At 39.3% G+C, this 13477-nt stretch overlaps 1 protein-coding gene across 1 annotated transcript; it reads left to right on the top strand.

Moving 5' to 3' along the window:
- The first annotated feature begins 10242 nt into the window (after positions 1-10242).
- On the top strand, positions 10243-13206 carry LOC118095432 (vomeronasal type-2 receptor 26-like). Its single transcript, XM_035136681.2, has 2 exons — positions 10243-10357; positions 12302-13206. Exons 1-2 carry the CDS (start codon positions 10285-10287, stop codon positions 13204-13206), a joined length of 978 nt encoding a protein of 325 aa, XP_034992572.2. The 5' UTR covers positions 10243-10284.
- The last annotated feature ends 271 nt before the right edge of the window (positions 13207-13477 follow it).

The raw sequence follows: 13477 nt of genomic DNA, 5'->3' as shown, positions 1-13477 counted from the left end.
GCCGATTCCGGAAACGTCCCTAGTCGTTAATCTTTCTGACCGGACTCTGAGCGCTGATGAAGAAAGAATATTAAATAAAGGCCTCAGTTTTGTCCCCACTCCTAAATATGATTCATTTCAAACCCGAGTGGATTTATTTAAATTGATTTGACTCATCAAATTGAGATGTTTCTTTGGCGACACTCCCCTTCAAAAGCAACAACTCAGCTCCCGCTCTACCTTTGTTCCACCTGTGGAGAATGCACGTTTGAACGTATTTTATCAGCTTATACTGGAGGACATTACGAAAATGGAAAAACAAAGACCACCCAAACTTCAAAAGAACATCACAACCTATGAACAACAACTAATACACAATCTAGCTAATGACTCCAATATCGTCATTAAACCCGCTGACAAAGGAGGTGCAATAGTGATCCTTAACTCTTATGATTACCTAAATGAAATTGACAGACAACTATGCAATACCTCTTTCTACAAACTTCTAAATAAGGATCCAACGGAGGATATCTCACGGATAATACATATGGTTTTATCCGAAGCCATCATGTTGCATTATATTGATTCAAAAACTGCAAAAATTTTACTCAATCCTTTCCCGCGCACTCCAGTTTTCTACATACTGCCTAAGATCCATAAATCCTTAGAAAAACCACCGGGCAGACCTATTGTGTCTGGTCATTACTGGAACCACTATGTAAATATATTGAACAATTCCTTCACCCCTTTGCAATCGATACCTTGTCCTACATTAAGGACACAAAGACATTCATCAAAACTATTGAAAACAAAGTGATACCAGCATCAGCATGCTTACTTACTCTGGACGTAGAATCCCTCTACACAAATTTCCCCCTTCCTGAAGTTAGACAGATCATTAAGGAACTTTTGGATTCAAGAACTGTGAAAGAGCCCCCCACTCATTTTCTCATTGATATACTTGATGTCATTCTGGATCACAATTACTTCAGACATCTGGATCAGTTTTATCTACAGGTGAAAGGGGTGGCTATGGGCTCGGCGTGCGCACCTTCCATCGCCAACATATACATGATAGATTTAAATCACATATTCTCCAATATTACCGTTATATTGATGATCTTTTTATGATTCTGAAAGACCGCCATTTGGCTGGGAACTTTGTACAATGAATTAACACCTGCGATTCTCATATTCGCCTATCGAGCAACATTCATGATGTACAAGTCAACTTCTTAGATACCACAGTATTTCGAGACAACCATCAACTTCTCAAAGTACTGTCTTTCACAAACCCACAGACCGCAACACCATGCTTCATGCATTTTCTTTCCACCCACCTCATTTACTTAAGAATCTTCCGTACGGCCAATTTCTAAGATTGAAAAGAAACTCTTCATTACACCAAGACTTTGACATTTCTGCAAGGAAGATGACTGCTTCCCTTGTCCAACGGGGATACTCACAGAAAAGACTAAGTGAAGCACTAAGAAGAACGGAAAAGATAAATAGGCAAGATTTATTCAAACCACGCCCAGACAAGGTGAATAATAGTCGTATCACTTCCACTCTGCAGTATACATCTCGTACACCGGCGATTAAAGCCATTATCTACAAACACTGGCATTTACTTTCCAACATTCCTGGATGTCAAAAGCCACCTCTCTTCGGACTCAAAAAAACACAATCGTTCAAAGATCTCTTGGTGAAATCAGATATACTCCCAAAAACCACAATGAGAGAAGATTTTCCCTTAGGTCACTTCAAGTGTGGAAGATGCAATGTATGCAAATATTCTTTACAGGTAAAGGAGTTTTCTGATCAACACTCTAAGTTTAAGTTCACCATCAAACATTTCAGCAACTGTAACACAAAAAACTGTATGTATGCATGGATTTGCCCTTGCCAAAAAATGTACATTGGAAAATGCTCTAGGCCCATCAAACTTAGAATAAGCGAGCACCGCTCCAGAATCCGTAATCACATTTTGGAGGCGCCATTAGTTGAACATTATACTCGATTTAAACACACAGAGGATGACTTCTCATTCTTTGTAATTTGGACATTGCCGCAAACCCGCTTTCAAAGTATGAACAATGACAGACTCCTTCTCCAACAGGAATCCAAATTTATCCATCTCTTCAACACATTACATCCAGGGGGCTTGAACAACAGTCTAGACTTCACATCATTTCTATAATCATCTTTGCATTTTGAAACAACAGTGAACTTAACTATGACCCTATGCCTTTAAATTATTTTAACACTCTTAGTATGCCTAGATGTAATACTGTCTCTTTAATTCTGTTATAACCTCGTTTCCTCTACCATTTAAGTGCAGCAAACAATTTGAGCTAGTAAGGCAAACACATTTGGTACACTTTGACCTGTAAAACTGTGGTAAGCTACTTTTGTTTATTACAAGTATTATATCTTTGTCTTTAGAAAATTATGAAAGTTATTATATCTTTGTCTTTAGAAAATTATGAAAGTTATGTTCATTTAAATACAATCTCTGTCCTCTATATATGGTAAAACTTATGTTTAGAGAGTTCAATGATTTTTCATTACAAGGAGAACTATTCTAAGGTTTATTTTACTTTCTACATTCCAGCTGATGAAGAATAATTGAAACAGGGCCTTGTCCTGATGTTGATGTTTACTGGAATTTATCCTTATTAAAACTCTGTGAAGATACTCTTTTGAAATCATCCTTCTTTGGCCTGAGTTCTTGTAATTTATCATTTATTTCTGGACTCTTCCAAGAACTCCAATTTCCACTGCAACTTTAATCCCATAGCATGTTGTCTTGAGTCATTATTCCACTCGGGAGTCGCCTTAGGGGGACTCCGCCTGTCTATGCAATGAGAAAATCTTTGGAAAACAACTATTCATTTTACGGTGTGCTACAATATTAAAGAGAACATGTTAAAGATGCAGTATAGATGGTATCTTACCCCATCAAGGCTTTCCAAGATCTATAAAAATATTGCAAGTAACTGCTGGAGGTGTGGGGAACATAATGGAGACATGTACCACATGTGGTGGACATGTAGAAAAATGGGAGAGTGTTTGGGCTTTGTCTATGATGAGCTGGAAAAAATCTTTGGAATAACATTTCTTTAAAAAGCCAGAAGTGTTCTTGTTAAACATTGTTGGTAAAGATATCCCAAAAAAATTAAGAAAAATATTTCTATATGCTACAGCAGCAGCCCAAACACTAGTAGCAAAGAACTGGAAAGAGGAAAATGTTCTGACTATAATGGATTGGCAGAATAAGTTACAAGAATATGTGGAAATGGCACAATTGACCAACAGCCTAAGTTCAAGACAAGAATTTGCACAAAAATGGGATAAATATAAGAGATATGTACAAAAGTATACCAGAGGTTTTTCATCTATGGCAGCATTTGATTGACCTTGGATAAAGAACGATATGTGAAATAAGAGCAATGGTACAAATTGCTGTAAGAATGTATTAGAGAATATATAAAGAATAGATTAATAATGGTAGGTACATTCACTATTAGAATAAAATCATACAACAGGAATTGACAGGAAATCCAAAGTCTTTATGATATTTTTGTTGATAATCTTTGTTAATAATCTTTGTTGATATCTGCATAAAAAGTAGCATAAATACAGCTTAAGGTTCATAATTATGTAAGAAAAGATGAGTATATGGTTTTTTCTTCTTCTTTTTGTTTGTGTACATGATTGAAATTTCAATTTAGTTTAAGAGTTGTACTATATATATGTAATGTATTGTAAGACTAAAGCTTGGTACATGTTGTTTCTGTTTTTTAAAAAACAAATCTTCAGCACAGTGCTCCTAATACATAAGAATAGGAATAAGAATATGTCGGGTAGTACCTTATAGACCAACTAAGTTTGTTCTCGTATAAGCTTATACCAGAACAAACATAGTTGGTCTATAAGGTGCTAGTGGACAATTTATTTTATTTTATTTTTATTTCAACAGTGTCAGACCAACACGGTTAGCTACCCGAATCTCCTAATACAGTGGTACCTCCAGTTGCGGACGGGATCCATTCCGGAGGTCTGGTTGGATCCCGAGGTTTCCATAACCTGAGTACTGCTTTTGCGCATGCGCACGCAGCGAAAGCCGGTAAAATACTTCCGGGTTTGCCGTGTGTGCATCCTGAAGTTTATGTAACCAGAGGGTTACGTAAACAGAGGTTTGAGTGTACATGTTTCAGTGTACATTAACTCCAAACTATGATGTTATACATCTAAAGCATTCCTGTCTTTCTCATCCAAGCCAAAGCATCCTTTGACACTCAGGTAGGTGGATGCCGAGGGGAATCTTCAGATGTAACAAACAAGTTTCCTTCTGCAATTTCACAGAGGAACCCCAAACATGACTTTGTAATTATTTCCCTCTGTCATTATAGCAATGACTATAATTAATTACATTGCATGCTGAACCCCCTGTGAAATTCAAACGGGGGGGATTGAAAGTTGTTATTTATAAAATCTACACACTAGAATTTATAACTACCATTAGAGATTAGTGGTGTTTATACTTCAGAGTTCTGGTCTATTTAAAAACTGAATAAACATTTAAATCAGCCTCTGCAACTGCTGACATTGAAATAAGGGAGTTTTCTGTGCATAGAATGTCATGTTTCTCAAGTGAAGATTTGCTTTCCCACTCAGGATGGCAACTTTTGTTATTTTGCTGCTGGCACTGCTTCCTGAAATGACATGCAAGACTCACATTGTGAAGTGTCATATCCATGAGCCACACCCTCCACTTCACAAGTATCACCAGTCAGGAGACCTCATCCTTGGTGGCATAGCTTCTCACAGCTTCATCATTTCCAATGCATTAGCCTTCACTAAAGAACCCCCACAGGCATTGCCCGAAGAGCTTGCGTAAGGAGTTGCTCTTTCTTTATCTCTTTCTGTTTTTCTTAGCTTCTTTCTCTGAATACTGAAAGCTGTGGAATCCTGATTTTTCAACATAGGAAAGTATAAATATTGCAATTAAGGATGTTCCAGGTTCCCCATAACAAGATAAGCGAACATAATAAAGATAAATTTCTTTCACTGACTAGGCTTGCATAGCATAGTTTCATATCTATTAATTTTGAAATCTGTTGTTGTCAATCTTATCATGGAAAAAGATCACAGTCATATGGATTTCGTTTTCTTCCTTTATATGTTCCAGGCTTCTTATAATGTTTACTAAAAAACAAAACAACCACACAATTTTCTACACCACCCTGGACTGCATCCACAAATGTGGCTTAAAATACTGTACTATTTCATAATGCAAACAATGATGAGAAGGCAATAATAGTGATTTATAAAATGAGAGATATCTTTTTAGTACAAAATGTAATTCTCATTTCAGCGTGGTGACTAAGAATTACCAGCACATCCTGGCCTTGGCATTTGCAGTGAAGGAGATCAATGACAACCCTCAGATCTTACCCAATACCACCTTGGGCTTCCACATATTTGACAGCTATTTCATTGCAAAAGGGACCTATCATGCTACAATGCTGCTAACGTCCAGCCCAGACAGATTGGTCCCCAACTACAAATGTGACATCCATCATCATTTGATAGCAGTCATTGGGGGACTGGACCCCCTAACCTCTCTTCATGCTGCAACCGTCTTGGATATCTATAAAATTCCACAGGTATACTTTATCCATCTCTGTGCTGAGCACCATGGATTTAAGGTTGTTGTTTTCCTTCCATGATTCCATTGCCTGCCATACAGTGGTACCTCGGTTTACAAACACAATTGGTTCCAGAAGTCTGTACTTAACTTGAAGTGTACTTAACCCGAGGTATGAGTGTAATTGGTTCTGGAAGTCCATACTTAACCTGAAGCATACTTAACCTGAAGAGAACTTTCCCATTGAAAGTAATGAAAAGTGGATTAATCCATTCCAGACAGGTCCGCAGAGTACTTAAACTGAAAATACTCAAACCGAGGTGTACTTAAACCAAGGTATGACTGCATTTCACTCTCTGGTTCAGCGAGTGGGCCACAATATTTGAACTGGTGTGGTGAATAAAGCATAAGCTTAAATACCTCAGCAAGACTCTTCTATAGGGGATGCAGTTTTGAATTTATTGATACAATTGGGGGGGCAAATAAATACTTTTAATTTGAAGAGGGGCTAATGATGCAGGTTGTTTCCCATTCAGTCACCAATCTTTTGCGGGGAAATGTAAAAAAGTCTCAGGGATGTAAATATCATTGCCTCACAAATTTAGTCCGAAGAGATTGAAATGATGGCGATGGAATGGGAATTGAAAATGGCAGCTTTTGGATTGTTCTTCTTAGAAATGGAGTGAAAAGTTGTGGAACATAAATCTCATTGAAGGAACATTTTGATGAGTATTCTTTGGACTATGCTAAAATTAACCACAAATGGTACTGAGTATCTACTAGACTGTACTACATAAAGTTGATGTTAATGCCCACATTTTGTTCACAGGAATGCAGGCAGAAGGGTGTATTGATGTCTTTATGAAGGGATTTTGCATTTGCTAAGGATTTGTGGTGCCATAGTATAGGATCAACATGGGCATGCAAAATGTGAGCAGAAGGGTGTCTGTGTACCTTTATGCCGGGAGTACAAGTCCATGTTATAAGAAAAGCTGGGAAGTGTGTTTTGACTGAAAAAGAAAGATACAGCAATGAAGAGTGTCCAGGGTTTAAATACATTAGGACACTGCTTTTCTTGGAAACATGGTACCCTTCTTCCTCTTTCTTATAGTGACAGTCGAGAGCCCCCAATCTTGTTTTATTTGGGGCGTACGCCTAATTGGCTATAGTAACACATAAGACTCAAGAAGTATTTCAGTACTATTATTTTCTGCATCTTGTGTTGAATAATGGAGCAACACGGTCCTTCCTCACAAGGTAACTTGAAACGTTGAATAAAAATGACTGAATATATCCATAAAACCATTCCTGTTCTTTCTTTCTTTTTCTGAAATCCCTTTTAGCTCATATATAGCCCTGCTCCAGTCATGAAGGATAAGACTCCAGGCCTTTCGTTCTACCAAATGGTCCCACAGGAAGCCCTTCAGTATGAGGGGATTCTCTTCTTACTTCTGCATTTCAGGTGGACATGGGTTGGACTCCTTACTATGGATCTTGAGAACGGAGAAAGATTTGTGCAAACTGTGGTTCCAATGTTTTCTTCTAGTGGCATTTGTTTTGCCTTTATAGAAAGAGTTTCCAAATTATCTCTAGTCACTGATCTTAAAGACTTATTACAGCAGGGTGCAAAAATATATGATAAAGTAATGAGTAGCAAAGCAAATGTGATAGTCCTCTATGGAGAATCTTATGCAATGATATTTCTGAGATGGCTTCCATATTTATCTGAGCAAGAACATGTGAATATTAAGCCAAAAGGTACAGTGTTGATAATGACAGCCCAAGTGGAGCTGACTTCTCTCGTTTATCAAAGGACTTGGGATAACGAAATAATCCATGGGGCTCTGTCCTTCGCAATTCACTCCAATGATATATCAGGATTTCAGCAATTTACTGCCAGCAGAAAACCTGCCACATCAAAAGAAGATTATTTCATCAAGGACTTCTGGCAGCAAGCCTTTGCCTGCTCATTCCCAAGTGCAGGTGCAGAAGATGTGGATGGGGATATCTGCACTGGAGATGAGAATGTTAGGACTCTTCCTGGGCCTTTCTTCGAAATGAACATGATTGGCCACAGCTACAGTATCTACATGGCTGTTTATGCCATGGCACATGCTGTTCAGGACATGTTCTCATGGAGACTCAAATCAAGAATGTTAAAGGACCAAGGGCAGTTGTCATTTCAAAATCAACAGCCATGGCAGGTAATGAAGCTAATTTTCTCTTGCAGTAGCGCCCCATATAATGGGTGCCGAAATAGTCCATGACTCATTTAATATATTATCTCCTTGATTTTTGTTTGCTTGCTTGTTCTTCTGTGCTACCGTTGACACTGAATATATTTGTAACACTGATGCACATCCTCTTCTTCTCATTTCCTTTTTAAAATCTAGTTCCATCATTTCCTCAGAGGTGTATTATTTAATAATAGTGCTGGAGAGGAGGTTTCCTTTAACCAGAATGGGGAGTTGAAAGTTGGGTTGGATGTTATTAACTGGATTGCTTCCTTAAACCAATCCTTTCATAAAAGTAAAGTTGGGAGGATGGATCCCCAGACTTCTTCACATCAGGTTTTCACCATTCATGAGGATGCTATAACATGGCAAAGGCGGTTTAACAAGGTAGGGAGACTTCCAGTTTGGAAAGAACATTGATGTCAAATGATGATCTTTGGTTGAGATCCAAAGTTGTTGTTTTTGTTCTTTAGTCGTTTAGTTGTGTCCGACTCTCCGTGACCCCATGCACCAGAGCACGTCAGGCACTCCTGTCTTCCACTGCCTCCCACAGTTTGGTCAAACTCATATTCATAGCTTCGAGAACACTGTCCAACCATCACATCCTCTGTCGTCCCCTTCTCCTTGTGCCCTCCATCTTTCCCAGCATCAGGGTGTTTTCCAGGGAGTCTTCTCTTCTCATGAGGTGGCCAAAGTATTGTAGCCTCAGCTTCAGGATCTGTCCTTCCAGTGAGCACTCAGGGCTGATTTCCTTAAGAATGGATAGGTTTGATCTTCTTGCAGTCCATGGGACTCTCAAGAGTCTCCTCCAGCACCATAATTCAAAAGCATCAATTCTTCGGCGATCAGCCTTCTTTATGGTCCAGCTCTCACTACTGGGAAAACCATAGCTTTAACTATATGGACCTTTGTCGGCAAGATGATGTCTCTGCTTTTTAAGATGCTGTCTAGGTTTGTCATTGCTTTTCTCCCAAGAACCAGGCATCTTTTAATTTTGTGACTGCTGTCACCATCTGCAGTGATCAAGGAGCCCAAGAAAGTAAAATCTCATACTGCCTCCATTTCTTCCCCTTTTATTTGCCAGGAGGTGATGGGACCAGTGGCCATGATCTTGGGTTTTTTGATGTTGAGGTTCAGTCCAAAGTTAGTCATGCACGTTTATTTCATTGAGTCAGCCCAGAGCACTCCATCTTTGAATATCACTTATGATTGTTTTCATTCGAAACATTCAAAATTCCACCAATAGGACCAAAGTACAGTGGTACCTTGGGTTATAAATGCTTTGGGTTACAAACTCCACTAACCCAGTAGTAGTACCTCGGGTTACAAACTTTGCCCCAGGATGAGAACGGAAATTGTGTGCCGGTGTTGCGGCGTCAGTGGGAGGCCCCATTAGTGAAAGCACACTTCAGGTTAAGAACAGTTTCGGGTTAAAAACGGACCTCCAGAATGAATTAAGTTAATAACCTGAGGTACCACTGTATATGTAACCTTTATTCATTTTATTTATGAAATAATCTTCGGCAGTGTGGTTGAAACCAGCTCTGTGAAAATGAAGGAAGTGAGAAAACCAGGTAGAATCTCCTCTTTTGTTCCCAAAGTTTTCACCAAGTGGAAAACTTTATTTCTTGCTTGCCTTTATCAAACCAGAACTTCACTTTTTAGCACACTAACTCTACCACCTCACTAATGGCCAATTTAAAAATGCAACTATAAGCATTTCTTTTTACTTCTTTCCTCTTCAAACAAGAAACCCATTTAGAATTTTCCTGTCCTGTACCTTTTGGTTAAGAAAAAGAAATAAAATCTTTCTCTCCCCCCCCCCCCCTGTTTCTCTCTATTTCTCTCTCTCTTCTCTCAGACACAAACACAAGCTAGGGATGGGATGATCTATGCAAATTTGCAAAGAGCAGCAATCATCTGAAGAACACATTGTCCTTATTTGCTTATGGTGGGCAGTCAAAAGCCTGCCATGCAACTGCTTTTTTGTTTGTTTGTGTGCCTTTGAGGCTTCTCCTGCTTTAGCTTCTAAGGGAATAAAAGGAATGGACAATTGCTATGCCTGTCATAGTTTAAGGACTTTCCTTTCTTTAAGTGTCTTCCCTCTCTGCAGACCAGGTTGGAATCTGCTGCTAGTGGTTTTTATGACTGGACGATGGACCCAAACCTCTAGAAAACATCTCAGTTGCAGAAAATGTATTAATATGCTTGTGGGTAATAGGAGAAAGCCTGAGCCATCCTTGGTGATTGGGGAGGGAGTTGGATTCCTGTCAGGTCTCTGCCCAGTTTTCCAGTAACAGGAGCCTCCTCTACTGGAACCATAAAGATTTCCAGCTCTATATTTTCCTTTGTTTCATGGATTAGGCAAGGCCTATTTCTGTGTGCAGTGAGAGTTGCAGTCCTGGTTCAAGCAAGAAAATGAAGGAGGGGGAGCCATTTTGCTGCTACGATTGCACTCCCTGTCCAGAAGGGAAGGTTTCAGACCAGATAGGTAAGCAATATCACATACAGAAATAGGAAGCAGATGGCCAGTAATTCAGAGGAATAAGAATAGGCATAAATATGTGTGTACAATATGGTTACGGTTTTATTCTTTAAAAAAAATGGGGGGGATGCTAAATCCGAGTGATGCAGAGGGCCTTGTTGAAGATGCAAAAATCCAATCTGGTTTTCTTGGTGGAAAAAATTGCCCTTGTGTCAAATGTGACCTGATCGGCCCATGGCCTCTTTGCGTCAACTTCATCCCAGGACCTCAGAAGAGGCAAAAAGAGGAGTGGGTTTTACCTGTCATCCTTGTATGAGTTTCTGTGATTATAAGCAATCTCCTCCTTGAAGTCTCATTCATGTCCACAACTGCAGTGTGACTAATTGTTTATTGGTTCAACAATAGCGAAGTTGAGATAGGTTTGGAAGCTTATGCCGTCTGTGTTACATATTCTGCTTCCCCTATCCTGTTTTCTCATAATAGGAGAACAAGGGGTTTGGCTTCTGGAAACTTTTTTTATATAAGATACACAGTTGCATATAAAAATGTTACATTTATACGAGAGAGAGAGAGAGAGAGAGAGAGAGAGAGAGACATTTTCCTTCTGACATACAGTCATACCTTGGTTTGCAACCGCAATCTGTTCCTTCCCAAATCGGTCGTTCCCCGGTTGCTCCCCAAATCGGTCGTTCCCCGATGCACACTTCTGCGCGTCCGCGAAGCACCGATAGAGCACTTCTGCACACACATGTGCTGTGCAGATCACTTCTGCACATGCGCGCGCTGCACAGATCGCTTCTGCACATCTGAGTGTCACGGAACCCGTATGTAAAACACTTCGGGTTCCACGGTGGTCAGAAACGGAAGCGGTCACAAACGGAGGTGGTCGCAAACCAAGGTATGACTGCCTTCCAGTCTCTGGGTTCTTACCTAGGGTCTAAACAAACTCTCAGCTCAACCACAAAAGCCTTGCAATGAGAAGAGTTCCTGATAACAAGGAATGAGGGCGTGGTACTACCTCAGGCTGTCTACAGTTGTGTCCCATTCAGCTGCACATCCAGTTCCAGGAGCAGCAGGTTTGTTGAGTTTCCCACGTGGTCCAAAGGTTGGTGAAAGGGCACTTCTTCACTTACGGGCCTTTTAATTTATTATTATTATTCTTTATTAATTTATTTTTTTGAATTTATATACCGCTCTATACACAGAGGTCTCTTTCTTATTTTTTTTCTATACCACTTTATATTTTTAAGAAAAATCTTGAAGTGGTTTACAACTTATTAAATCAATAAAACATAAATAAAACATTTTGAAGAAAGTAAAATATAGAGTATGCAGTCAAAGAAACATAACAGAAAACTAAAATATTATATTAAAGATTTCAAAGAAAACATTACAAAGGAGGTCAACTGAAGAATACATATTTAACATAGTAGGGCTGGGTGAGTCTGGACCCCGCCCCCTAGGGCAGGTGGAAAGGGCCTTTCAGGGAGCGGCCTTCATCCTTCTTCAACCTCTGTCCTTTTCTCCTTCTCCAAAAGCTGGAGGGAGAGAGAGAGAGAGAGGAGTGTGGAATGAGAAGAAAACACAATGTATTCATTGAGAAGAAAGTTTACATTTTAATTCACCTTTGATTAAGAATTTTTAAATCAAAGCATAAAGAGTAAAGAAAAAAAAACCAGCAGAACGCTTTAATGAAATGTCTTGAACATTCATGATAAAAGGCCTTGGCAGAGGAAAATCAGGACCTGGTGTAACATTGTCCTTGGTAAAGCACTATATTTGAGGTTTTGTTGTATATATTCAAAAATGCCCAAATCTCATAGATAAATTCTCATAGGAAAATCATTGCTTGGGATGACAGGATTACATAACCTTAATCTATGAGATTAACATTTATTTTATTGTTTGGCACACCAATATAAACCTCATAACTCTTTGCTTCCTCTTCAGATATGAATGACTGTTTTAAATGTCCAGATGAATATTATCCCAACAAAATACAGGATTTATGTATTCTGAAGGAAGTAAGCTTCTTGTCTTATGAAGAACCTTTGGGGATCAGTTTAGCCTGTTTTTCTCTTTCCTCTTCAACCATCACAGCTTTGGTGCTAGGGACATTTCTGAAGTACCACAAGACTCCCATTGTCAAAGCCAACAACCGGGATCTCACCTACATGCTCCTCCTCTCCCTCCTGCTCTGCTTCCTTTGTGCATTGCTATTCATTGGACAGCCTCAGAAGGTGACATGTCTTCTGCGACAAACTGTTTTTGGCATCATCTTCTCAGTGGCTGTTTCTTGTGTGCTGGCAAAAACTATCACAGTGATTCTGGCTTTCATGGCCACCAAACCAGGATCCAGGATGAGGAAATGGGTGGGGAAGAGGCTGGCCAACTCCATTGTCTTTTCCTGTTCCTTTATTCAAGCAACCATTTGTATTATGTGGTTGGCCTTTTCTCCCCCATTCCCAGATGTCGATAAGCACTCAACTTATGTAGAAATTGTTCTAGAATGCAATGAGGGTTCTGTAACTATGTTTTACTGTGTCTTGGGCTACATGGGTTTTCTGGCTATTGCCAGTTTCACTGTGGCTTTCCTTGCCAGGAAGTTGCCTGACAGTTTCAATGAAGCCAAGTTCATCACTTTCAGCATGTTGGTCTTTTGCAGTGTTTGGTTATCCTTTATTCCATCCTACCTGAGCACAAAGGGGAAGTACATGGTAGCTGTGGAGATCTTTTCTATCTTAGCCTCCGGTGCTGGGGTGCTGGGGTGCATCTTTTCCCCTAAATGTTATATCATTGTTTTAAGGCCTGAACTGAATGATAAGGAACAGCTTATAAGACGAAAAGCTGAATGAATGTGTGGGTATGTTTTGCTCTAGTCTGCATAACCAATGGTTATTTGGTTGTTTGGTTGCTTATGAATTATTCTCTTGTTAAATCTGTTCTATCTCAATTTTCTTTGGACCTCTCTTTCTTTTAAACATGTATACATACTCTCTCTTCTTAAAAAAAAAATCATTGCACTCTGTAGCTAGATCTCATTATGTACATACATGTGACCATAAACCTGAATTATTTAGAGCAAGTCATCTTGAAACCCATGAGCCTATAACACATCTTGATGAG

The sequence above is a fragment of the Zootoca vivipara genome, chromosome 13 (genome assembly GCF_963506605.1).
Source record: "Zootoca vivipara chromosome 13, rZooViv1.1, whole genome shotgun sequence".
NCBI classification, from domain to species: Eukaryota; Metazoa; Chordata; class Lepidosauria; order Squamata; family Lacertidae; genus Zootoca; species Zootoca vivipara.
This window is presented reverse-complemented; position numbering and strand designations above follow the sequence as displayed.

Bases quoted from the DNA above. Each gene is read 5' to 3' on its own strand.
- LOC118095432 (XM_035136681.2), top strand. From the start codon at position 10,285: ATGAAGGAGGGGGAGCCATTTTGCTGCTACGATTGCACTCCCTGTCCA. The intron at 10,358-12,301 runs GTAAGCAATATC...CTTCCTCTTCAG, and splicing joins GAAGGTTTCAGACCAGATAG to ATATGAATGACTGTTTTAAA.